We start from the raw sequence: 22,772 nt of genomic DNA, 5'->3' as shown, positions 1-22,772 counted from the left end.
AGTACGATGGGCAGGCTGGAGCTCTGGGGCCAGGGGGCAATTTGATGGTTACAACTTGAATCCGTTCACAGGTGCCAGCTCATCTGAGATCTCTGGGCACAGAGAGAGCTCTCTTCCCGAAAGGGTGAAATAGGGATCACAGAATCCCAGCATGGCAGGGTTGGCAGGGACCTTGGGGATCACCCAGCCCAACCCCCTCCCCAAGCAGGGTCACCCAGAGCAGGCTGCACAGCACCGCGTCCAGGCGGGGCTGGAATATCTCCAGAGAAGGAGACTCCACAGCCTCCCTGGGCAGCCTGGGCCAGGGCTCCGTCACCCTCAGAGGGAAGAAGTTCTTCCTCGGGTTCAGCTGGAGCTTCCTCTGCTTCAGTTTGTGCCCGTTGCCCCTTGTCCTGTCGCTGGGCACCACTGAAAAGAGTCTGGTCCCGTCCCCCTGACCCCCACCCTGCAGATATTGATAAGATTTATAAGGATTTACAACTAAACTTCAACTGGTTAAAGATACTGGGCTGTCGATAGCCCCGTGCAACTAGCAGAGGCCATCCTTCTCCAACAACTCCGCAAGCTTCCTGCGACACGGCTGCCACATAACGTCACCCCCAGCACGTGCGCGCACACCTACACACATGGACTCTCTGCTCCGATACCTTTCGCGCTTGCACTCAGCTGCCGGAGGGACGGATCCTGGCACCGCCTGATGCGGGAGCAGGGGGCTGCTGCTTTATGTGAGAAGAAAAGCTGCATGCTCGGTGTTCGTGTTGAAAAGCTGCCTGTAGAGCAGGAGAGCTTGGCCTGCCTGCTTCCCCCCTCTCTCCACACGTCTTCCTCCACATTTCTGGAGAGCGCATTTACAGGTTTGTTATCGCTCCAGTAAATCTGCAGGTGTTTGCTTTCAGGGTGTGAGCAGGTTGGCATAGAAAGGCAAAGCTTTCTTCAATCCCTGACCTGAGACAAATAACAAAATGGGTCATGGAGCCGTGCTTTCCCCCTGGGATGGATACCTGGCTCACTATCAGGTCGACCCGCGTCATTTTGCCAGACATGAAGGGTGCAAACAACATGATACAGTGAAGTGTCTGCCTTCCATAAAGGCCTTTGGCCTCACACACTGATGGTGATGATGGTGAAATGTGCGTACGTGGGTCTGGAGGTCCGAGGGAGCCTTTCAAGGAGCACAGTCCGTATTCATCATCCTCATCCCCACCTCGCTGCCCTGCCGTGCGCTGCTGATAACTCCTGGGGATGAAAGCTGGCTCCATCTGTCTCTCCCATTTCACAGGGCACAGCACTATCTCTCCTGACATCCAGACTATCTTTGGAATGAGTCTCTGTCTTCTTGCAGCCTGGGGAGATACAGCCGCAGGCTCTCCGGAGTGGGGGGTTATTTTTACCTCTCCGCAGAGTCCCTTTAACTTCAAGTAAAGTGTCTGGACTGTAAAAGGACAGAGTGTTGACTATTGTCTTGGGACACCTCAGTCCTCCAGCCCTGAGAGTGCAGGTCTGCCTGTGGGGTCAGTCCTGGTGTCCTCAGATGCTTTTTACAAATGTTTGTGGGACTAAAACTGCTTCCTCCTCAAGATCCTCAGCTTTTCCAGAGGAGGAGGCAGGGCACGTGGGCACGTATAGAGGTATTTAGCTACAGAGATACAGAGGTATACACCTCGCCTGTTCAAGTGCATCATTGCGACCTGCTCTGGTACAAATCAGCTCTGCTTTATCCTGAAGAGGCAGAACAGGACTTTAAAGGGAAGTGTGGCTGGCTGTTACCCTGAGGGTGCTTCAAAGGCTGGATTTCACAGCCCTCGTGTTTTTCTCTAGTTCCCTCCATCATTTTCCACTGCTCTCTTTCTGTCTGTCTCTTTGTAAGAGTCTCTTTGGTTTTAATTTACAGTGTCATTCCTGTCTGCACAGAAGCCAGAGGCTCAAACACAAGGTTTGCACTCTGCGTATAGGAGCGAGAGTGCAACCTCTTGGCCTGCCAGGGCAGGAATATCCCAGCTAGCAGGGCCCCCAGTCTCTGCTATGGATTTCCTCTGCAAGTTCAGGCAGGTCCCCTGCCTCTCCTCTGCTCGGTTCCTCTCTGCAACAGCACGTTCCTCTGCAGGAGTCAATGCCATGGCAGTAGCAAGGGCAAACGTGACCCTGGAGTGAGCATGCAGCGAGCAGCGTCCTTTCTCACCCTGTCACCGTAACAGGTTAAAACACAGGTAGTGCATTAAAGACGTGAGAAGCCCACATTCTCCCTAATGGAAGCTGTAGAAATACCACAGGCAGAAGCTAAAATCTACTCTTGCATCTACAAACAGCTTCTGTTGCCTTTTATGAGGATTTGAATCAAGCAGTGGGAATTGAAGGCAGCTGTAACTCAGTCACTGCACAGAAACGAGCAAGCGGCAGCTGAAGTCAACCACATCGGAGCAAAACGCCTTCAATTTCTAGTCAAAGTCATGGAGCAAGGACACTGGAATAAGGAACAAATCAAAGAAAAGTGTTTTCTGCTCCCAGGTGTTCTGCTGATGGGAGGGCTGAGTTATCTGTCATGAATTATTCACCGCTTCTAACGATGCTGTGATGATTTCTTTGCAGGTAGAAAGAGGAAGAGAGCCACCAGCTTACACCGCACAGCCCCCAGAACGCGCCATCTGCCTGGAGAGGAACCATCCAGGGAGCCCTGTCCTGGCTGGGCTCCATCCCAGGCAGGACACTGTCCGCACCCCAGGGACCCGCTGTCCTGTGCCATGCACGTGGACGTGGGACCTGGCCCAGAAATACCCACTGCTTCCCCGTTTTCCTTCCCCCTTGCTGATTCATCAAGATTCAACTTGTTGGAAATCAACCTTAAAAACTAGACTTTCAGACCTGTCAATGATATGGAAAAAATAAAGTATTTCATGTTTTCTCTGATGTTTTTGGCTTTTTAAAGGGAGCCTGGCCTTTCCTGGCTGGGACCGGCAGCGCGTTGAAGAAGGAGAGGTGCCTGCTGGTCTCACCGGCGGCAGAGCCAGCAGCAGGGCCAAGCAGGTCCCTCTTTGCTCCACAGTGCAGTTCAGCCTGGACCTGGCGGGAATGCTCAAGGGACAGCACGTTGCAGGCTACCAGTCTGAAAAAGGGCTGGTTTTAGGGCAGAGAGGAGGTGAGGAATCTCCCAAGAACACAGGGTCTGTTTGATGCGACCTGTCCCTCATGCTCACTTTGCTCCAGGCCTACCTACCTCCATTGGCGAGACGTGGCCAGACTGCCACCCAGCTCCCGGCCCCGCACCGAGGGTGGGGCGATGAGCAAAGACCCTCACCCCCAAGACTGACCTCTCCCTCACATCTAGCACCCACAAAACCTGCCTTGTTCCCTTCTCTGTGGGACCAGCCTGCTGTCTCTGATAGCTGGTGAAGACCGAGGGGTCTCCTCCACCTACTGCTTCAATCAGTTGTCCAAAGCCAAAGCAGAGATACCATTTAAGGGAGGAAAGAATGAAATTTATTGAGCCAAATGTCACAGGAAAAACCTGAAAAGAATAACTTAAGGTTTAAAAACAAATTGCAGATGTCTCATTGTCTACCGAGGCTTAGACTCACACACATGAAGGCCAACTCTTCATGGTGGCTCATGCGAAACATCTCTGCGGATGTGCGACGTCCGGGGAGGAAGGGACATGGATGGAGGAATCTCGCTGTTCGTGGTGCTCAGGTGGGTTCAGACATTCCCGAGGGCCTGGGAGACAAGCAGGAGAGGGCCTAACGCAATGAATCTTTGAGATGAGAGTGCTCCTTCTAAGATGAACCCAAAATGTCAACAGCCATAATTCCACACCATTAAAGTGTTTCATGCAAACAGTTTTGTGCAGCATTAAATCTCCCCGGCAGCGTTTGCCACCGAACCACCTGTATTGCAGAGCCGATGAAAACGAACCAGAGAGAAATGGATTAAAAACAAGATTAAAAGCATGCGGAACATTCAAAGTTCAGACTCCTGTCTGTCTCTGTTTTAACCTTCTGATGTTTAAAAAGATTTGGGGGGGGGAGGAAAGAGGTTTCCAATTATTTTCCAAATATTTAATTTGTGTATTTAACAGTATCTGAAGGTCATTTTTTTCTTTTTTTTTTTGCCTGCTGCCTTTCACACAGCTGAGGAGAGGAAAAATGTTTAAGAAAAGAATGAAAGATAACCAAACCACAGGAAACTGGCAGGGGAGACTGGGGGCAGTTCTTAGTAACTTGGATTTTCTTTTAAACTGAATAGATTTCAAAGGGATAGTTCACCCTGAAAGAAACCCGATTCTCTTGTTTTCTGCAGGCAGACTTAGCACAAAAAAAGCTTCACAAACATCTATGGTACATTTTCCATATTCTTTCTCATGGTAATGGGAATATTGATGTTTCTTAAGTGTTAGCACTGTAGTTCAGAAATTTCCCTGCTAAGTATTTCGTATTTTCTTAGCATCCAGTCGTTCACTGCTACAGGTTTTAAAATATTTATTCCCACCGGTGGCTGGTTGATGGCCACCTTAGCTCCTGGTGGGTTAGAAAACGTACCGCTGCAAACCACACCAACCTCTTTCTTTCTGAGCAGAGAATCGACACAATTAACCAGACCGTGACTGGCAGCTGCTGCTGTCCCGATAAATTTTAAAGAGCACAAGTTCCAACTGAAGCTCGTTATGATGAACGCAGCTTTTTGTGCTGTCAGAGCTGGGATTATTCCTGTGGCATTAGTTCACTGCAGCGTTGCTTGTGGCATTTGGGTTTTGGTTCCTCTGCCCCTCGCTGTTACCTGCAGGATTTCCAATTTTGGAGGAAGCGGCAGGAGACCCCGATAAACTCACCTGAAGTTTCTTCTTTCAGCCAGACATGATGTGCTTGACAAAAGCTGAGGAGGAAATGAGAAATGAGAGCACGAGAGGTGAAAGCATGCTGCGAGCTGTGGTGGGGCAGGCAGAGGGGCAGCAGGGGGTACCCCCAGCCTGGGGCACCCTGGGGAAGAAAGGGATGTTGTCTGCCTGCTCTGAGATTTCTCCTGCTGTTCCCACCTTTCGCATGCCATCCCAAACCTGGTTCGAGTGATACCAAACCCCTCCTGGAGACGAGCCGGTACCACTGTCCCGTTTTCTGGGACCAAGGGAAATGGGTACCAGCTTTTACTCAATGCCCTCCAATTTGAGGGGTTCCCAGGTTTAACCACCCCCTAACCCAGATTTTCACCCTCTTGGAGCCATGAGCGATCTGGGTCTCCAAATGTTCCCCATCAGCCTCTGCTGTGAAAGATGCCAGCTTGGTTTACTTTTGATAGCTTACAACAAAACAGTGCCAAAACTGGGGATAAAACACTCCTGAAGCCCTTGGGAACATGCTGTCTTCAGCTGCTTTTACTGGAAAGCGCTGGCATGACCTCCTTGTTCCCACCCCAGCTGACATGTCTCACAGTCCTCGGAGAGGCTTTGGAGGGTGGTCCACACCTCCCTCCCAGTGACCACCAGTGTTCTCACAGAGGATACATTTTGCACCCTAAGACAAGACAGTTGTGTCTGATGGCTCCGATGGGAATCTCTGGCTCCTACCTTCATAGTTGATACAGCCATTGGCATCTTCTTGCCCTGCCATGAGTTGCTCCACCTCGCTTTCTGTCATCTTCTCCCCTGGAAGAAGAGGATGGAGAGGTGAGGGGAAGGCTTCTCAGTCCACCAGGACCATCCTGTCCTTCTTCCAGACAGCCAAAGCCACCAGAAGAAGGAAAAGGGGGTTAAAAAGGAGCTGTGCACCACTACAGACTGGGGAAAGCTGGTGGGAGATTGTGGAGTGAGGACCAAGCTGCCATGGTTGTCTGATAACTGAGGATGTTGTGGACTCTCCATCTCACTGGGATCATGCACGAAGCTGTGGTATGAGATGGAAAAGGCCACGTATTCCGGAGCCATTCACTCCTACAAAAGCCTCCGAGCGGCAGAGTAAAAAGGGTCTCTCCAATGTGTGAGACCAGCCAACTAACCCGAGCCATTCGCTCAGAAAGAGCTGGGGGGTGTCCTGCTCCCCTCCCCAGGGCCAGCCCGTACCCAGTGTGACCAGCACATGGCGCAGCTCGGCCCCCATCACCATGCCGTTGCCCTCCTTGTCGAAGACACGCAGCCCTTCCACAAAGTCCTCGAAGGTGCCCTGCTCCCTGTTGCGGGTGAAGTGCTGCAGGATGGGGAGGAAGGTCTCGAAGTCCAGCATCTTTGTGTTCATTTCTGGAAGGGGAGGAGGAGCTGGGGTCAGAGATGGACCTCAGTGGGCTTAAGTCAGCCTCTGAGGACCTCCTGCTTAACCTTCCTGCTCTCATTTCCATCTGAGTGCAGGGGGCAAAGCCCACAAGGTGATGGGACTATTAGTATATTATACTCGAGGTGGGAAGATCCACATGAGGAATCAAGTATTAACATCTGCACACAGACTGCTCATATCAGCCAAAAATTAAAACCAGCGGGTAGGTCCTCTGTCACCAAGGCAATGCAGCTGCACTGGGACTGCTCAGGTTACACCAGTTTGCACCAGGTCAGGATACGGCCTGCTACAGCATCAGTTGCCACCATCCCTGGGTGAGGAGAGCCTATCCCTTATGTCAGCCATGGTACGGGGAGGGGGAGGGAAGGAATTACGCAGGAATGAAACCCCTCTGCATCATTTCCTTCCCAATTCCTTCATCTCGCAGAGCTGTGAAAGCTGTCCCCCCCTCCATAATCCCTTGCTTGCTGCCAGAGAGCACAGGGATGGCTTGTCCTACCCTGTCCCCACTGCCCCAGTTTGCTGTCACCTTCTGGTTTGGGCTTGCCCAGCACCTTCAGGATGTCTGCGTTGGTGGGGTTGTGGCCAAGCGCCCGTAGGACGTCCCCGCATTGCGCGTAGGTGATCTGCATGGCTCCTGTAGGCGTCCGGTCAAACAGGCTGAAGGCTTCTCTGAACTCTGCGGGGAAGAAGAGCTTGGATGTCCTCTGCCACGCTGGCCCCATCTCCCACCCCCCCGGGAGCGAGTCCTGCCTGGCAGGCAGGGAAAGGGATGGACATGTGCGTGGTGAGTGTCCTCTGCACCCATCGCTGCTGCCCAGGGCAGCCAGCCCTGCGCTAGCGTGAGCAAGGAGCCACCAAAGCCTGCCAGACTCCTTCAGCGAGTCGCTCAGCTGCTTGAGCAGGTTTTGCCACCCGTGCAGAGCTGGCTGGACGAATCCTGCTGGGATTCCTGCACCACCTTGCGCTGGCAGCGCTGGCTGCAGGTGCAGGCTGCTGTTTCTGCTGCAGAACATCCCCTTTGCTCTTCCCCTTTTTGACCCGGGCCTCCGGAGGACCCCGTGATGGTCCCACTGCACTCCCATGGCACCTGCAACACCCCGTCCGCTCTGCTGGCATCCCCCCAGCCCCAGCCAGGCAGGGCAATGGTGACTGTGTCCACCCCAGCCTTGCAGCCCACGTCATGCCGACCCTACTTGGAAGGATGAGAGATTCATTTCCAAGCTCGCTCCCGTAAATTATCATGCCATTAAGCATTACATTTTACCTGGAGGGAGGAGGCCTAAATTAGGAGCACTTAAGGACCTCTTTCCTTCTATGTGTGATGCTTTTCAGCTTCCTGACCTGCTGCTGGATTCTCTCTTTAATCCCAATGTTAGCTACATGGACAACCACGCTCTGCACTGCTCAGAGCCTGGTCTCTGCCTCTCATTTCAATCCAGAAGATCTCCACTACAAGAGGCTCCTCACTGGTGTCCCAGGTGCAAAATGTGGGAAACCAGTTGTCCAGTAACCCCCCCCAAGTCCTGACCCCCTCCTCCGCAGCCAAGCCAAGGGCCCCGAGGCTGGTGGCTGGCCCTGCCTCCCCAGCTGCTCCCCACAGGCAGCGAGATCGTGGTTTTCCTGCAGCAAATGCTCCACACGCTTCTGGATTTCATCCTGCTGCCTCCAGGTCAGCGAGCCCAGTGGAGCCGCTGACTGGCCCAAGCGGGTGATCGGCCTTCCCAGCCTGTCCACATGAATGCTCAGAGCTGCGAGTTTCTTGGCTGCGGTGCTCATGAATTCCAGGTCCTGGTCCACTTTCTTCATGATGTCCAGCAATAGGTCGCTCAAAGCAGAGCTGCTGCTCTTCCTACTGTTGTATGGGATGAAACAACCGTGGGCTCCATGCGGCGATGGAGATGTCATGGGCTGGTAGGCATTGCCTTGCGTTTGGTGGGAAGCCTTGCCCAGGGCTTTGGATTTGCTCCATTTTCAACTTGACACCTTTGTATTTTTCTGCTAAGCCTCCCCATCCCCTGGACCTGTCCCCATGACGTCCATGCTGTGTCCCAGCAGTCCTGTCCAGGGTCCCCCCCAGCCCCTCGGGGTGCTGCTGCTTTCCCGCTTGACCTCACGACGGCTCCATCTCGGCAGGTGAGATCCCTCCACCAGGCTCTGGAGGACCCAGAGAGGGACATCACTGCCTGCGAGTCCCCGGCTCGGGGCACCGCTGCGAGGGTGCTCGGTGATGTCCACTCCCGACTACCTGCAGCCGCGGCAGCGTGTCTTGCGCTTTGGAACATCGCTGCAGGTTAAATACAAATGTCTTCGCATTTTAACTCGCTCACATTTCTACCGGCTCTCTTTTCTCCATTCAAAAGCTGGTCTGGGGGCCAAGCCTGCAGGACTTGGCCCCCAGACCAAGTCTCCTCCTCCGCTTGTTCCCACCAGGCTCTGCCCTCAGACCCTGCCCCTTCCCTAGGCTGTACAGAAGCATTAAAAATGCCTGTGGAGAGATGAGAAAGCTGAAGTCCAGCTTAACCCCTTGGTAAGGGGCTGTCCCTGCATCGCCAGAGGCTGCTCCTCCCACACGAATCCCAGGCTTTGAACCAGGCTGCATCTCTCACCATGAATGGAAAAATACCTTTTCCCTGCCAGGCTCTGAACTGGAGATTATCCCCTTCGACTGGGGCACCCTCAGCGCAGAGCAAGGAGCCAGGATCCATTCATCGCTGCCGACAGCCCGGTGTTGCAGTCTCAGCTAAACCCCTGCGCTGTCTCCCGCTCCCCTCCGGCATCGCTCCCGTCTCCATCTCCTGCCTCCCCTCCCTTCCCACCAGCACTCTTCCTCATCTCCTTGCTGGCTTGATGCTGGTCGGGGACGTGACTTTCTGATTTCATGTGTCCCCTCTACCTGCCAGGAAACCTCCCGAGCCCATCCTGGAGGATGAGCAGCGTGGTGGGGGGAATGGGGTGCCCGGACCCTGCTGGAGGGATCCCAGGAGGGGATGTGAAGTGTGGGGCCTCGGCTCTCATGTCTGCTGTGAAAAACTACCTGGAAAAAGCTCTCCCCGTGTCTAATGCCATCTCTGGGAGAAGGTGACGTCTGCACTTACCTTCGATCTGCTCTGCGGTGAATTCAATCTGTCAGGAGAAGAGAACAGAGCCGGGCATGAGGGCTGTGCTACTGCCGGGGGTGACCAAGGGGCTCTCCCCTGCGTTTGCACCTCGGCCTCCCCAGCCCCACAGCCTGCTCGAGGCGAGGGGCCGCGTCCATGCTGTGTCCGGCCGTGCCGTGCCCAGGAGCGCTCCTGCCCTCGCTGCGGAGCTGAGATCCCTGCGGAGAGCGCAGCCGGCAGCAGCCCGGCGGGCAAGGGCTGGGCGGACAGCAGGGATGCTTGGACCACGGCCAGGGCTGTCTCGGGTGGAAAGGATGTTATTCCAAGGCTTGATCCCTAGTTCAAGTGATTAAACAGCCTCTGTGCTGAGCCTGCTATTAACAACTCTCCAGCCACAGCTCTGGCTTAAAAATGTAACTATATCCCGGGGAATCATGGAAAAAGTGAGCTCCTGTTGTAGAGACTTGGATAAAAGATGCTCTGATGTGGAGGAGACAACACAGGCAGCAAAACACTTTAGGATTTTAGGATTTAGGAGACAGTGGGTGGCAGAAAAGATTTTAAATGCCGCCGGGGCCCCGACACGGCGTCTCAGCCGGGAGCTGGGAGGCATTTGACTCCGCAGCCGGAGCTCTGGGCAGCAGCGTCCCAGTGCAGAGCAGTTTCCTTGGGTGCTGTGCAGGGCTGGATGGGGGAAGATTGAAACATCTCCCCCCCCGGCAAGGAGAGCATCCCTCCCAGCCCGCTGCATCAGTGCAATCTGACAATATTCCCCTCCCAACCCTGGCTCTCAGCCTGGCTAACGCTGTTTGCATGGCACACCGCGTCGCCCGTGCCCGGCAGATGACAGGCACGAAGACAGACACTGACGTCTTTGTTCCTCACTCACCTTCACACTCCTGGGATCGAAGGCAGGCTCTCTGGGTGGCTCCGGGGCCGGAGCCAGTTTGGCTGCTTCCTTCTTTGGGTCCGGCTTCTTGAGTGGCATCGCGCTGGGTCTTTGCAAAGGTGCAGGGATGAGTCCTGCTGCCCGGCGAAGCAACCAAACGGAGGGATGAAAGGCAATGTCTGCTCCTTCCCTTATATATGGAGCCTTGCCCTCACCCCAGAGGGGCAGGCCAGCTGCTGGAGCAACTGCTACTTACTATAAAAGGAAGAAAACTCAAACGAGAGGGGCCTCAACTTGACAATTGCCCATTGTCATCGGCTCCCAGTGCTGTGAAGCCACCAGCCGCCACCAGCCGCCCCCCCCCCCCCCCCAAGCTGCAAAAGGGGGGACATCTCCCCCTCCAGCACCTGCACTGGGTGGGCTGCATGGGGGCCGCTTGCTAAATGATCACTGAAAACCTAAACGCGAACGGCCCCGGGTGCCTGGCAAGAAAATAGCAACACGGCGGCTGATAAACCTGCCACGATACCCACGGGAAAAGCGTGTCTGTTTTTAGGCAGGCCTGCAAGGGCAGACGCTGCAGAGCCCTTCTTGAGACCGGGATTTATGAAGCGCTGCTTCGAAGGAGCCCAGTCCTCTCTGAACGATCCCCCCAGCCGCGTGCTGAGGGTCTCGTTTGCCCCAGTTGCTCCCCAGGGCTGAGCCTGTGCCCTGGAAAAGGCCATGCTGGAGGCGAGAGGCTGTGCTCACCTCCGTCGGGGTGGCTAACGAGGGTAATGCAAACGATGGCTAAAGCCAGGCACTTCATTCATCAGCTCAGGGCTTTCGCAGCCCTGCACCCCTCGTCCCATGCATCCCAAAACCTGCGGGGATGCGGGCGTCAGGGTCTCCTTTCAGCTCCTCTCCGAGCGCTGGGCAGGCTCCAGTGGGAGATGCTCCTGCTCTCACCCTCCTCTCCCAACTGTTTGAAGACCTGTGGAAGAGCCAGAAGAAGTCATCGAGGTTCAGCATCCCAGAAAATGGGGCTCATGGGTTACACCGAGACATCCTAAACCATCAACTTAAATATAGTCAGGTTGCAGCAGAGCACAGGCAAAGGAAAACCCATCCCCAGTCTGCACTGGGGTCCGAGAGCTGGCATTTTGGTGACAGAAATAAATGGGCAAAAATTAATTACAGCAGATGAGACCATCGTCTCTGCTGCGCCAACGCTGCACAGGCTCACTTCTCCGGCCAGCGCTGGCGTAAATTGGGCTGCAGGGACGGTTGGAAGCCGCTGGGTGGAACAGGATCCTGCGGGATGCCGGTTGTCCTGGTGCGAGAGCTACGAGGTCCTGGGGCCAGCTGGACCCTGAGCCATTGTATTTGCACATATACGCATTATTTATGTATGTAATTAAGTTTTGTTGATACGTAGATATAGAAAATGTTGTTATATTTGTATTTTCAGGTCGTTGAGCTGGGCTGGTTCAGGTCGTGTTGTGTCACAGCGGCTCAGGCTTGGCATGACCAGGTAGGTCTGGTCCTGCTGTTTTGGAGCTGCTGCAGGGCCAGGAGCGATGGGAAGAGGGGGTGTCCCCAGCTCAACCCTGTGCCCAGAGCCCCCCCACCCCCTTCCCCGCCGAAATGCTGCTCGAGCCGGAGGCTGAGCTGTCGCAGCCGGGTTATGGGGGTCTTTCAGGAGGAGGCAGCAGGAAACTGCTGGGAAATTTGCTGTCTGCCGTCATCTCTTGATTGCGAGCGTGGATTCGGGGAGCTGAGGGGGCTGGATGATGGGGCTGGGTGGGTGTCATTTGCAACGATTGCTTTCCAGATCTCTCTATAATATAGCAAGTAATTTAGCAAAAAGAAAAAAAAAAAAGAAGCAATGACATGTTTTGCTAACTGCAAACTCAGAGCCTAGGTCAGGTTTCACCTGCAGTGGGAATCAAATTGCCCCTGAGCTGCCTCCCCCTCAGCCAGCATCCATCCATACACGCATCCAGCCGACTCCAAAATAACCTCGCCTTCACCCTGCCCTCCCTCCCCAGCAGCTTCTGGGTCAGAAATCGGTACCCAGAAGAGCCTTCAGAAAACGTTAATCCTGCAGTTTAATTGCTTATCCCTTCTCCTGCCCTACGTACCCATGCAGCATCCCGATGAGCAAGTGCGGGCGCTGCGGTGCGGCTCGGCAGAGCGATGCCACCGGGCACCCACGCGATGGTCCAGGGTGGTGGCTAAATTGGTCTGGGGAGACGGGCGGCTGCTGAAGATGGCCCTAATCCTTCCTCGATTCACAGCTGATTGCCGTGGCAGGGAAAGCAACCAAGAGGCTTCTTTCCCTGTCTGATTTAATCGGAGGGAGCAGCAGCACCTCCTGAGCGCTGTCATTCGGATTTGCTTTGCTCTCTCAGCCGGCTGATACGCCTTTCCTCGCTGCAGGAGCCGAGCAAGAGTCTGACCCTCCTCCAAGCAGCCACGGGGACTCGTGGTTGGGACCAGGACAAGCCGCCCTACCAGGAAAACCCCGAGGGAGGCCCCGGGGGTTCTGCCCTGCGCAGGATTTTGCCCTTCTGCGGGCAGCAATAGCTGTGCTTGGCCATGGATTACATAGGCCAGGGATTCGGCCCTGGGCTGGGAGCCTGCTGTTGCCAGGGTTTGGCACAGGGCTTTTGGACTTCAGCCTCATCCCACTGATGTCAACCTGCTCGGTGAACAAGGACTCCCTGCTCCGTGCCACCGTTTCCCCAGGGAGATGCTTGGGCTGTGGGGGGGACACACAAGGTATTCGAGCTGGCAGGTCCAAGCTGGGCATCTGCATGATGCTGAAACACAGGGGACAGCCCTGGGGCCTCCTCGAGGGGATGCAGGTGACAAGGGACGGCTCCGATGGGGCTGGCATCACCTGCGGCCATCACCCACCGGCCCTGCCGGTTCAGTTCATCTCGTTCACGGGCTGCGTGAAGCACCCGCCTGGGTGGAAACTCCCCGCTTCCAGCACTGCCTGCCTGTCCTGCCCGCTCCTGCCCGCTCCAGGCAGCAGCAGTGCTGATTTTGTCATCAGCCGCCCTCCGCGGAAGGCGAAACGCCCTTGTGCAGCGAGGTCCTTTTGCAAAGCAAACGCACAAAGGCAGCGAAGTGCTTGTCTGCGTGGGGAGCGTGACTGATCCCAGCACATCTCCCCAAAACACCCCCCAACCCTGACAGAAGGAAAAGGGTTAATCCAGCGTCTGCCTGAAAGACATCCCATCTCGGGAGCATCAGTGCCGAGGTGATGCTCACGCGCTTGCACCCTCTGCCTCCCTACCTCCAGCCACTTCGCTGGGATTTTCCCCACCGTCCTTTGGCTCCTCAGGTCCAGTCTGGGGCTGGAGGGGCAGCTGAAAAATGAGCCACCAGGCAGTGAGAGAAGTTTCTGAAAAGAGAAGAGGAATCTGCCTTGAATGAAGAGGATTTTAGCACCTAGGGCTAAGCCAATAAACCTCTGCCATCCTCATCTGAACGGGAATTGTTTGCTCACACTCTGGGAGCTGCTTAAAGCCGGAGAGACGCAGAGACTGAATAGCAGTGAGGATGGTGGGGGAGAAACCCCCTGCCTGGTAAGCCTGTGAGCAGCTCCCTATAGCCCTGCCGGGGCAGTGCTCGCCGGGACGGGGGACCCACCCCGGGGTGCTCCCCCAGCCACGAGCACCCTGGGACGGGCTGTGCCCCTGCTGTCACCTCTCCTCGACGGGGCCGCAGCCGGGAAGGTGCTCCCAGAAGATGCTCTGTCCTGCCAAACGCGCCAGCCCTCTCCATCACCTGTGGGCCCGGGCCGGCAGCAATCCAGCTGTCCCCAGGTGAAGGCTTCGCTTTCTCCAGCTCACCGTCCCCGAGGTCCCCATCCGAGCAGGACACCATGGAGCCATACGTCCCTGTGGGAGGCATCACGGCAGCTCTCCTCTGCTGCTGCCTCCTGAGCTCTGCGTGGGCTCTGGTAAGTCTGCGTGGCCCCGTGGGCTCCTCCGGTCCCTCTCCTGCATTGAAATATCATTAATTGTGCAACCCGCTCTAGTCGGGGGCTGCGTGCCCCCCGGCTGCATGTCCCGCTCCGCAGAGCTGCCGGGCAGGAGGGGAGACCTCTGACTCCCGCTAAAAGCTTCCGAGCAGCCATGGAGACACCGCAACGTGATGGTTTTTCCATTTCTTGGATGCATCCAGGGCAGGGTTCGCTGCCTCGGAGGCTTCAGGGGAACAGAAAGCGTGGGGTGATTTATGGTCAGCGCAGGCGAGGCTGGAGGGATGTGGCAAGGGCAGAGCTGGGCGTACCCAGCGCCTCTCCCGAAGCAGGGACCCCCGCTCCTGCCCTGCGCCCCTCAGCAGCCCCCCCTCTGCCCACCCACCCACATGGCTGCTTTTGGGAAAAGCGTGAATGGGAGTTCAGGGTCCCCTCTCTGGAGCAGGATTTGGCCCCGCTCGCCTGTGGGCAGTCCAGGAGCCAACGCAAACCCCCTGCATCGCAGCTCCCTTTCATAGAATCACAGAATCACAGAATGGTTTGGGTTGGAAGGGACCTTGAAGATCATCTGGCTCCAACCCCCCTGCCATGAGCAGGGACATCTTCCACCAGCCCAGGGTGCTCAGAGCTCCATCCAACCTGGCCTTGAGCACTGCCAGGGAGGGGGCAACCACAGCTTCTCTGGGCAACCTGTGCCAGGGCCTCACCGCCCTCATGGTGAAGAATTTCTTCCTAATATCTAATCTAATCTTTCTCTTCCAAAGTTTTTTCCCCATCCTGGCTCTAAACTCAGCATCTCAGTCCAAAACATCCCAAAAACCTTTGCAGTCTGGGAGGCTGCTGACACTGCAGGCTGCACCCATCTGGGTCTTGCTGCTCCTGGTGCTGGGCCCCCGCTTTGACCAGAGGCTGCCAGACCGGCTCTGGAGGGCTCGTCGTGGGCAACGGGGATGTCCAGCAACACTGGTGGGGCGGGCGAGGGGAGCGGGGGCAGAAGCCTGACACGGCACTGATTTCTAGCACAGAAAGTACATGCATTTCTCAGCAGACCACGGGCAGCGCGGAAGCGGGGCTTGTGGCCAACCGCAGCCTTGCAAGAGGGAAAAAGGCGAGCAGGAAGGTGGGCAGTGCTTTTTCTCTTCCCTGAGTCATTTAAATCAACCCAAAGCTGCACAAACCTGACTCGCCTGGGGAGGGATGGGAGAGCCCAGCCGTGCCCTGGCTGCTCCGTTAGCTTTGCCCACCAGCACATCCATTTTCCACGCGTGCTCCTGTCTTCTCTGCCTGTCTCTTGGACCAGCTTTGACTCTTCATTTCTTGCCCCGAAGATGGCCCTGCTTGATGCTACGAGTCTGCGGGCGAGACCACCACGCTGCGGGGTTCAGCCAAAGCGTTGTTCCCATGTCGGGAGATCATGTTCCCGTAACGGCCCTTGAGCCCCTTGTGATTTTGGACTTGCTGTTAATTAGCTGGTTGGATTCAGGGGTTGGTGGCAGGGAGCGACGGGGTGTTTTGTGGCAGCAGAAGTGCCGTGGGTCCTGCCCCAAGTCAGGAAGTGTTAGTGGGTGTCTCACCAGCCACCTTCAGGGTGCTGCTGGGACAGGGCAGCTTTGCACCCAGCTCCCAGCTCCTGGATCCCAGCCGTGGGTGGCTCATGTCACCGAGAAGGTGGAGGCATCTCTCCAGGGACATGGAGATCACCAGGGTGGGTCGAGCTCTCCCAGGGAGGATTGATCTCTAAATTGTGAGCACGAAGAGGCGACCTGAGCCGAGCTGCTGTCTGACCCTGCTGGCCCAAGCCAAGCCACGTGGAGGCAGGGGTCATCGCTTCAGTTTTGTCGTGGCAGGTCGACCCCGACGATGTTCTCACAAAAGAAGAGCAGATCTATCTCCTGGTGGAGGCTAAGGAGAAATGTCAGAGAGACATAAAAGCCCAACTGGAGAAGATCAAAGGTAGCGTCCCTCCCCTGCGCATGGGTCAGCCAGCCCGCTGGAGCTGGCCATGCTGTGGGAGATGCTGTCCCCTCTGATGGCAGCAGGATGGGGCCAAGGATGTGCTCAGGGTCTTGGCGCGGGTTTGCGCAGCTCCTGGCACCGTGGCTGCTCTAGGCGCAATTAGCTGCTAATGAAATCATCACCTAATTAGCCAGTGCTGGCTGCCCCATGCATACCGCAAATGAGAGCACGTAGAGGGCCTCAGCCCCCCAAGAAGAGGGTGGGATGCGATGGGACGTGTCCCCCTCCCCATCCCCCCTGCTCCGCAGACTGGGGGTGGTTGCGTGGCGCATGCCTGGGGAAGCTGGAGGCTGCGCTGTGGCCCTGTTTGGAGCCAAAGCAAGACGTGTCTTTGCTTGTTGGCCAGACACCAGCTGCCTTCCAGAGTGGGATGGGATTATCTGCTGGCCAAAGGGCTCCCCCAGCCAGGAGGTATCAGTGCCCTGCCCCGACTACATCTACGACTTCAACCATAAAGGTAAGGCTTGCACCTGGGCAGGGACCGACCTCACCTTGGTGATAATCCTCCACTGAGCAGGGACATGGGCGGGTGTCAGTGACAGGACAAGGGGCAACGGGCACAAACTGGAGCAGAGGAAGTTCCAGCTGAACACGAGGAAGAACTTCTTCCCTCTGAGGGTGACGGAGCCCTGGCCCAGGCTGCCCAGAGGGGCTGTGGAGTCTCCTTCTCTGGAGATATTCAAAACCCACCCGGACGAGGTCCTGTGCACCCTGCTCTGGGTGACCCTGCTTTGGCAGGGGGGGTTGGACTGGATGATCCCCAGAGGTCCCTTCCAACCCCTCCCATGCTGGGATTCTGTGATTCCCACTGGTCCTGCCGCTGTCACAGCACCCACCACCCTTCCCAGGTCATGCCTACAGGTACTGCAGCGCCTACGGGACGTGGGCCATGGCTCTCAGCATCAATAAGACCTGGGCCAATTACACCGAATGTGCTCTGCTCTTCTCCTCCGAGAGCCGGAGCCATGAGAAGGTGACCTTGCTCATTGAGGCTGCTGGGGACAGGGGTTGGGATGGGGACGAGGGAAGCGTGCAGCAAAGGCCAGGGGAATTGCTGGGAGCCGGGGTTCCTCCCCCTTCACCCCCCAGACAAGCCCTGCTCCCCCCTGCCATGCTCTCTGCCCAGAGGCTGGGGGAAGAAGTGGGGGGCCCTGGGCTGCAGAGAGGCCGTGGAGCCCAGCCCTTCTCTTCCAGGAAGTGTTTGACCGCCTGCACCTGATGTACACTGTCGGCTACTCCATCTCCCTGGCCTCCCTCATCGTTGCCGTTTGCATTCTCTCGTACTTCAAGTAAGGAGGAGCTGAACCCCATCCCCGTGGCGGGGAGAACCATCTCCTCCCCATCGTCTGCACACACAAACCCCCGACGGGGAGCAGCCCCTTAGGGAACAGGAACTGTCCCCAAACCCCAGCACAAACCCCAGACCATTTCCCAAAGCCCCAAACCATCCCCAGTATGATCAGCTCCCCATCCACTCCACCCTGCTCTTGAAGGGTTGACACCCCACTTACCCCCCGACCTGGCTTCTGTGCCCTTGGGAAGGCTGACACCTTGGAGCTCACCTTCTCTGGGACCTCCCCATTGCCTGAACCCACGTGCGATGAGCTCGTTGGGCAGCTGGGACTGGGCTCGTGTCGCACCCCTTCTCTGCAGGCGCCTGCACTGCACACGCAACTACATCCACGTCCACCTCTTCACCTCCTTCATCTGCCGGGCGGTGAGCATCTTCGTGAAGGACATGGTGCTCTACTCGGGCACGCTGGCCAGTGAGACGGAGAAGATGCGGGAGGACGACTTCAAGGCGGAAATGGGTCCCTCGCCGGGACAACGGAGCCACCTGGCAAGTGGCACGCAGAGACCGGAGGCAGGATCAGGGAAAAAGGGGATTTAGGAGCTCTGGTGCAACGGGATGCGCTCGGGACCCTCTCGGATTGGGGCTGTGCTGCTCAGGGACGATGCAGTTGGGAAGGGAGGAAGGGCCACCGACAGCTCGGCCCAGCTTCCCCCCCTGGTGCCAGAGTAGAGATGAGATCTGCAGAGGACACGGGTCTCGCAGCCTGCCTGAGCTCAGAGTGCTCTGACATGGGAAATACCTCTCCCACGGGCAAGACCTAGAGCATCTGCTCTAGTTCTGATGCTGGGATATCCCAGGGCAGATGTAGCTCTGGTCCCCTGGATGCACCCGGGAGCAGCTCCGTGCAAGAGGAGAAACATGAACCATGCATGGGGCACAGCCTGGGTTTTGCTGGCCAGAAAGCAAAAGCCACTGGCTTTTGCCCTCAGGGGACAGCCCGGTACGGGCACTGCTCTGACTGCATTTCCACAGGTTGGCTGCAAGGTGGTGGTGACTCTCTTCCTCTATTTTCTGGCCACCAACCACTACTGGATCCTGGTGGAAGGTCTCTACCTGCACAGCCTGATCTTCATGGCCTTCCTCTCCAACAAGAACTACCTGTGGGTCCTCATCATCATCGGCTGGGGTAAGCGTGGAGCCCAACCCAATGCTGTGGCCGCTGAGACCAGCTGGGGCATCAGCCACGGCAGAGCAGCACTGGGTGCCCAGATAAGGGCAGTGGGATGCCAACGAGCTGCCAGGAACTGGCTTGGTCTGCAAACATGATGCTTCATCCATGCTCCTCGCTCTGGTTCCTGCCCCGCCAGGTCTCCCAGCTGTGTTTGTGTCCGTCTGGGCCAGCGTCAGGGCCTCTCTGGCAGATACGCAGTACGTAGGTCCACCCTCTCTCATAGTCCTTGGGGGAGGGAAAGACTGGTTGCAAATGCTAGCAAAAAAACTCTGTGGTCACCAGAACTTCTGAAAATTTCCTGAAAAGAACAAGAGGCGTGAACACAGGTACAAGGCTTGTTTGTAAAACTGTCAGTAATCCAGACCAATAGCGGTTTTGTTCTGCATTTGGGAGGAAGCTGGATGCAGGTTTACACCATAAATCGATCAATAAACAGTGCAAAGACAAACGCTAAAGGGCATGTTCTGAAGTTAAGCATGTTAAGATGAGAAAAGCCACAGAACGTACAGCAAGAGTTTTAGATGGCCAAGCAGCTCTCGGGAAGGTTGATGCCAAATTAAAACTGATTTGCAGCACCATGGTGGTGATGGATGCTTGTAGCACAGCTGCTGTTGGGGCAAGACTTACACAAACTCCACAAACCTCTCACACAGGGGAGGTGAAAGGTGGGGGGACGGGGACGGTGGCTGGGGGTACAGGGAGCCATTAGCTGGCAATCTTCCTCATCAGTGATTCCAGGTTTTTCCAGGGTGTTTCTTTCTTGGTCTCTTCAGGTGCTGGGACCTCAGTGCGGGGAACATGAAGTGGATTTATCAGGTCCCCATCTTGGCTGCCATCGTGGTAAGAATCTCGTGGCTGAATCTCCCAATGCCTTTTGGGGAAAGGTGATTGACAGAGACCCAGGGCCATTCGCTTGTGGTCACTGGGGTTGGTCACCCTGGCACCCGGGGAGGGCCCACATGACGCAGAGGGATCCAGGGCCACTGGTCCCTCCCCACTCTGACTACAGCATCACCCCCACATCCCTGCCCGCAGCTCACCCAGCACTGCCTGTCCTCATCTGAGGGGCTGCTTGGGCAGGCCCAGGTCACTGCAGGCAACAAAACCACAGTGGGTGTCTGTCGGCAGGTGAACTTCTTCCTCTTCCTCAACATTGTCCGGGTGCTGGCCTCCAAGCTCTGGGAGACGAACACGGGAAAGCTGGACCCCCGGCAGCAGTACAGGCAAGTGCCGGCAGCAGCAAAACCACGTCCCAGCCCTGGTCTGGCTCATTTTCTGCCTGTTTTGCTGAGATGGCTTCTCCTTGAACGAAGAGCATAGGAATGGCTGGAGGAGCAAGGGAGGGTGGCGGGATGATGGCAGCCAGCTCTCCTGGCAGCTCCTTTGGATTGAAACAGCCGGCTCAGGAGCTCAGGCTCTGCCTGCTCCCTTCTCCACGCTGGACAGCGTGCAAGGGCTATGCACAAATCAGCTGCGGCAGCAGCAGAAGCTGAAGTGGCTGCCCTCCTCGCTGGGACCCTCACCAACGGCTGCAAGGGGGCTGCAGGCTGGTGGCAGCTCCTGGCTGACGGCTCAGAGTATTTCTCCTCTCAGGAAGCTGCTCAAGTCCACGCTGGTGCTGATGCCACTTTTCGGAGTCCATTACGTGGTGTTCATGGCCATGCCCTACACCGAGGTCTCTGGGGTCCTGTGGCAGATCCAGATGCATTATGAGATGCTCTTCAACTCCTCTCAGGTACATCGGCACAGGGCTGCCGGCCCTGCTCCCAACACCTAGCGATGCTTGTCTGGGGAGGGGGGAGGTACATGTAGTACAGCGTCCCGGCTGAGGACTCAAACTCCTCCTCTGTTTCTTTTGGCAGGGTTTCTTTGTGGCTTTTATCTACTGCTTTTGCAATGGGGAGGTAAGTCAGAAGCGTGAGCAGCTGAGCTCCCTGTTACAGCCCCTTTAGGGTCAGTGAAGATAACCTGCAGCCCCCAGGCTGGGATAACCAGAGGGAAATCTCAGATCCATCCCTCTCAGTAGGATTTGGAAAAGGAAAAAAAAAAAAAAAATCACTAGGAGTGAAAACCATGGGGAAGGGCTGCCGGTTCTGCTGTCCCTGGGCACCAGCAGCCATCTCCACTCTCTCCCTCAGGTGCAGGCGGAGATCAAGAAAGCCCATTTTCGGCGAAGCCTGGCGCTGGACTTCAAGCAGAAGGCGCGTGCCACCAGCGCGGCCAGGAGCTGCTGCTGCGGTGGCCTGGCCTCCCATGCCACCACCAGCTTCAGCACGAGCCTCGCGGGGCGAGGGGCAGGCAGCACGCAGCCCCGAGGACTGCTGCTCCCTGCCCGTGCCAGCCTGCCGGGCTACGTCCCCAGCTCCTTCGCCTCAGGTAACTTTTTGCCCTGTCCAACCCAGGAGATGAGCCAGAAAGCCTGTGGGGAAAACATCGTGGACTTAACAGACCTGAACCAGCGTCAGCCCAACCTGAACAAAGAGCTGGAGACGATGCTATGAAGTGAACAGTCTCCCTCCCAGCTGGACATCCAGCCATGCCTGCAAAGATGCTGATCCACGTGTTTTGGGCTGCTTTTGTGCTTGCACGGAGAGCTGGGGTAGGGGACAGCAGCTGGAACAACACAGCTCCCGTTCCCTCACCGTCAGCGTGCAAAGGGACCACGTGCTCTCGCTCCTTCCGCCTGCCTGGCCTAAAACCGAGCAGCCAGTGCCAAACCTCATTTCCTTCCATGCACAAGTGACAGATGTGAGGGATGTCTGTGCATGCGAAGCCTCGAACCATTACCAAGAAGCAATCCTCCAGGCTCAGCCTCACCTCGACAGTCTGGAAGGTGATTTCAGCTCCAGTGTGTATAGAGCTGATTTGACGAGCCCACAGTCCCGAAGTCTGACTCCCCCATTTAGCACCAGTTCCTGCGCTGTACGGCTGGGGCTGGCAGAGTGCAGAGTGCTTGCAGAGCTGTTCTGCGGCTCTCCCTGCCATTACTTCCATCCTCACGCAGCTCACAGATACTGTGAAACCCAGCACACAATGCTCAGCCGCTAACAGGGAGCATGAGTCACTGGGATACTGGGAGGGAGGCCAAGCTTCACGGCCTGGGAAGGGCGCAGCGAAACGCCTGGGTCCCCCAGCTTTACACAGACCACTGCATGCAAAAGCCTTGGCCCTGTTATCTTTTTGCAGGCTAAAAAGTGAATAAAGAGACAGTATGCATGGCTTGCTTCTGTCCTCAAACTCCATTACGGACTCAGCGGTGTCACACACAGCAGCCGGGGCACAAAGGGCTGGAAACCCAGCCACGCTCACAGCCAGCCCGGTCTGCTCTCACTGCTCGCTGCGCGGAAGAGGCAGCCCCGACCTCCCCCTGCCTGTTCTGCTACACACGCGCTGCTGGGGGAGGCTTGTCACCCTGACGGGAAAAGACATTTCCCGAGGGGCTTGCAATGCCCAGCCCTCTTCAGTCAGACCACAGGGGAGGGGAGAATGATGACATCGTTGGGAGAGGGGATACATAGGCCGCTTAAAATTGAACAGCTTGTTGGTGGTAGCACAGAGAATTTTTTTCCTACCTGCTCTAATGAGATACATTCCCTCCAGGCAGTAATTTCATGGTAAGGACAGTGCCAGAGAACGTGTAACCAGTTCTGTGCATTCCCAGCTCTTCCAGCGAGAAGCTAAAATACAAGGCGAGTCACCAGGATTAGAAAGCACTGGAGGGAGAGCCAGCCAGAAGGCCAGGAAGGGCTCTGGGATTCACGTTCTTTAAACGGCCCAGAAGATGGTGCAGAATCAGTCACATCCGCACCACCTCCCACCCAAGAGAGCAAGCGCCCTACGACGTGGAAGAGGGCTCTTGGCCCAGCTGGGTGTTTGCCCTGCTCTGGGAGATGACAGGCAGAGGGGTGACTGAGGCACAGAGGCAGGAGCAGCACCCCCGCACTACACGTTAGAAACCAACCCGAGCTCCCTGCAATCGATTTGCTCAGCTGTGAGTCGCACTCTGGTCTCTTT

General features: G+C 56.4%; 2 protein-coding genes across 4 annotated transcripts; one reads left to right on the top strand and one right to left on the bottom strand.

Moving 5' to 3' along the window:
• Positions 1-3,486: 3,486 nt before the first annotated feature.
• On the bottom strand, positions 3,487-18,331 carry LOC104338689 (myosin light chain, embryonic). Of its 3 annotated transcripts, XM_075443838.1 has the most exons (12): positions 17,796-18,331; positions 15,396-16,119; positions 13,941-14,236; positions 13,528-13,635; positions 10,992-11,214; positions 10,242-10,496; positions 9,350-9,377; positions 6,781-6,930; positions 6,044-6,217; positions 5,552-5,629; positions 4,820-4,863; positions 3,487-3,708 (listed from the first exon to the last, which is right to left on the bottom strand). In XM_075443838.1, exons 6-11 carry the CDS (start codon positions 10,338-10,340, stop codon positions 4,835-4,837), a joined length of 558 nt encoding a protein of 185 aa, XP_075299953.1. In that variant the 5' UTR covers positions 10,341-10,496; positions 10,992-11,214; positions 13,528-13,635; positions 13,941-14,236; positions 15,396-16,119; positions 17,796-18,331; the 3' UTR covers positions 3,487-3,708; positions 4,820-4,834. The 3 variants fall into 3 exon arrangements, with proteins under 3 accessions (XP_075299953.1, XP_075299952.1, XP_009943054.2); XM_075443837.1 differs by lacking the exon at positions 17,796-18,331 and having other exon boundaries at positions 15,396-16,237; XM_009944752.2 differs by lacking the exons at positions 15,396-16,119; positions 17,796-18,331 and having other exon boundaries at positions 14,022-14,041.
• LOC104338688 (parathyroid hormone/parathyroid hormone-related peptide receptor-like) lies at positions 14,119-21,259 on the top strand. The gene is made up of 13 exons (XM_075443822.1): positions 14,119-14,196; positions 16,065-16,170; positions 16,580-16,690; positions 17,082-17,206; positions 17,428-17,522; positions 17,887-18,073; positions 18,560-18,713; positions 18,895-18,955; positions 19,532-19,598; positions 19,887-19,985; positions 20,356-20,493; positions 20,621-20,662; positions 20,897-21,259. The coding sequence occupies exons 1-13, from the start codon at positions 14,119-14,121 to the stop codon at positions 21,257-21,259; spliced, it is 1,626 nt and encodes a 541-aa protein (XP_075299937.1).
• The last annotated feature ends 1,513 nt before the right edge of the window (positions 21,260-22,772 follow it).

This window comes from Opisthocomus hoazin, chromosome 26 (assembly GCF_030867145.1).
Source record: "Opisthocomus hoazin isolate bOpiHoa1 chromosome 26, bOpiHoa1.hap1, whole genome shotgun sequence".
In the NCBI taxonomy this organism is placed as follows: Eukaryota; Metazoa; Chordata; class Aves; order Opisthocomiformes; family Opisthocomidae; genus Opisthocomus; species Opisthocomus hoazin.
This window is presented reverse-complemented; position numbering and strand designations above follow the sequence as displayed.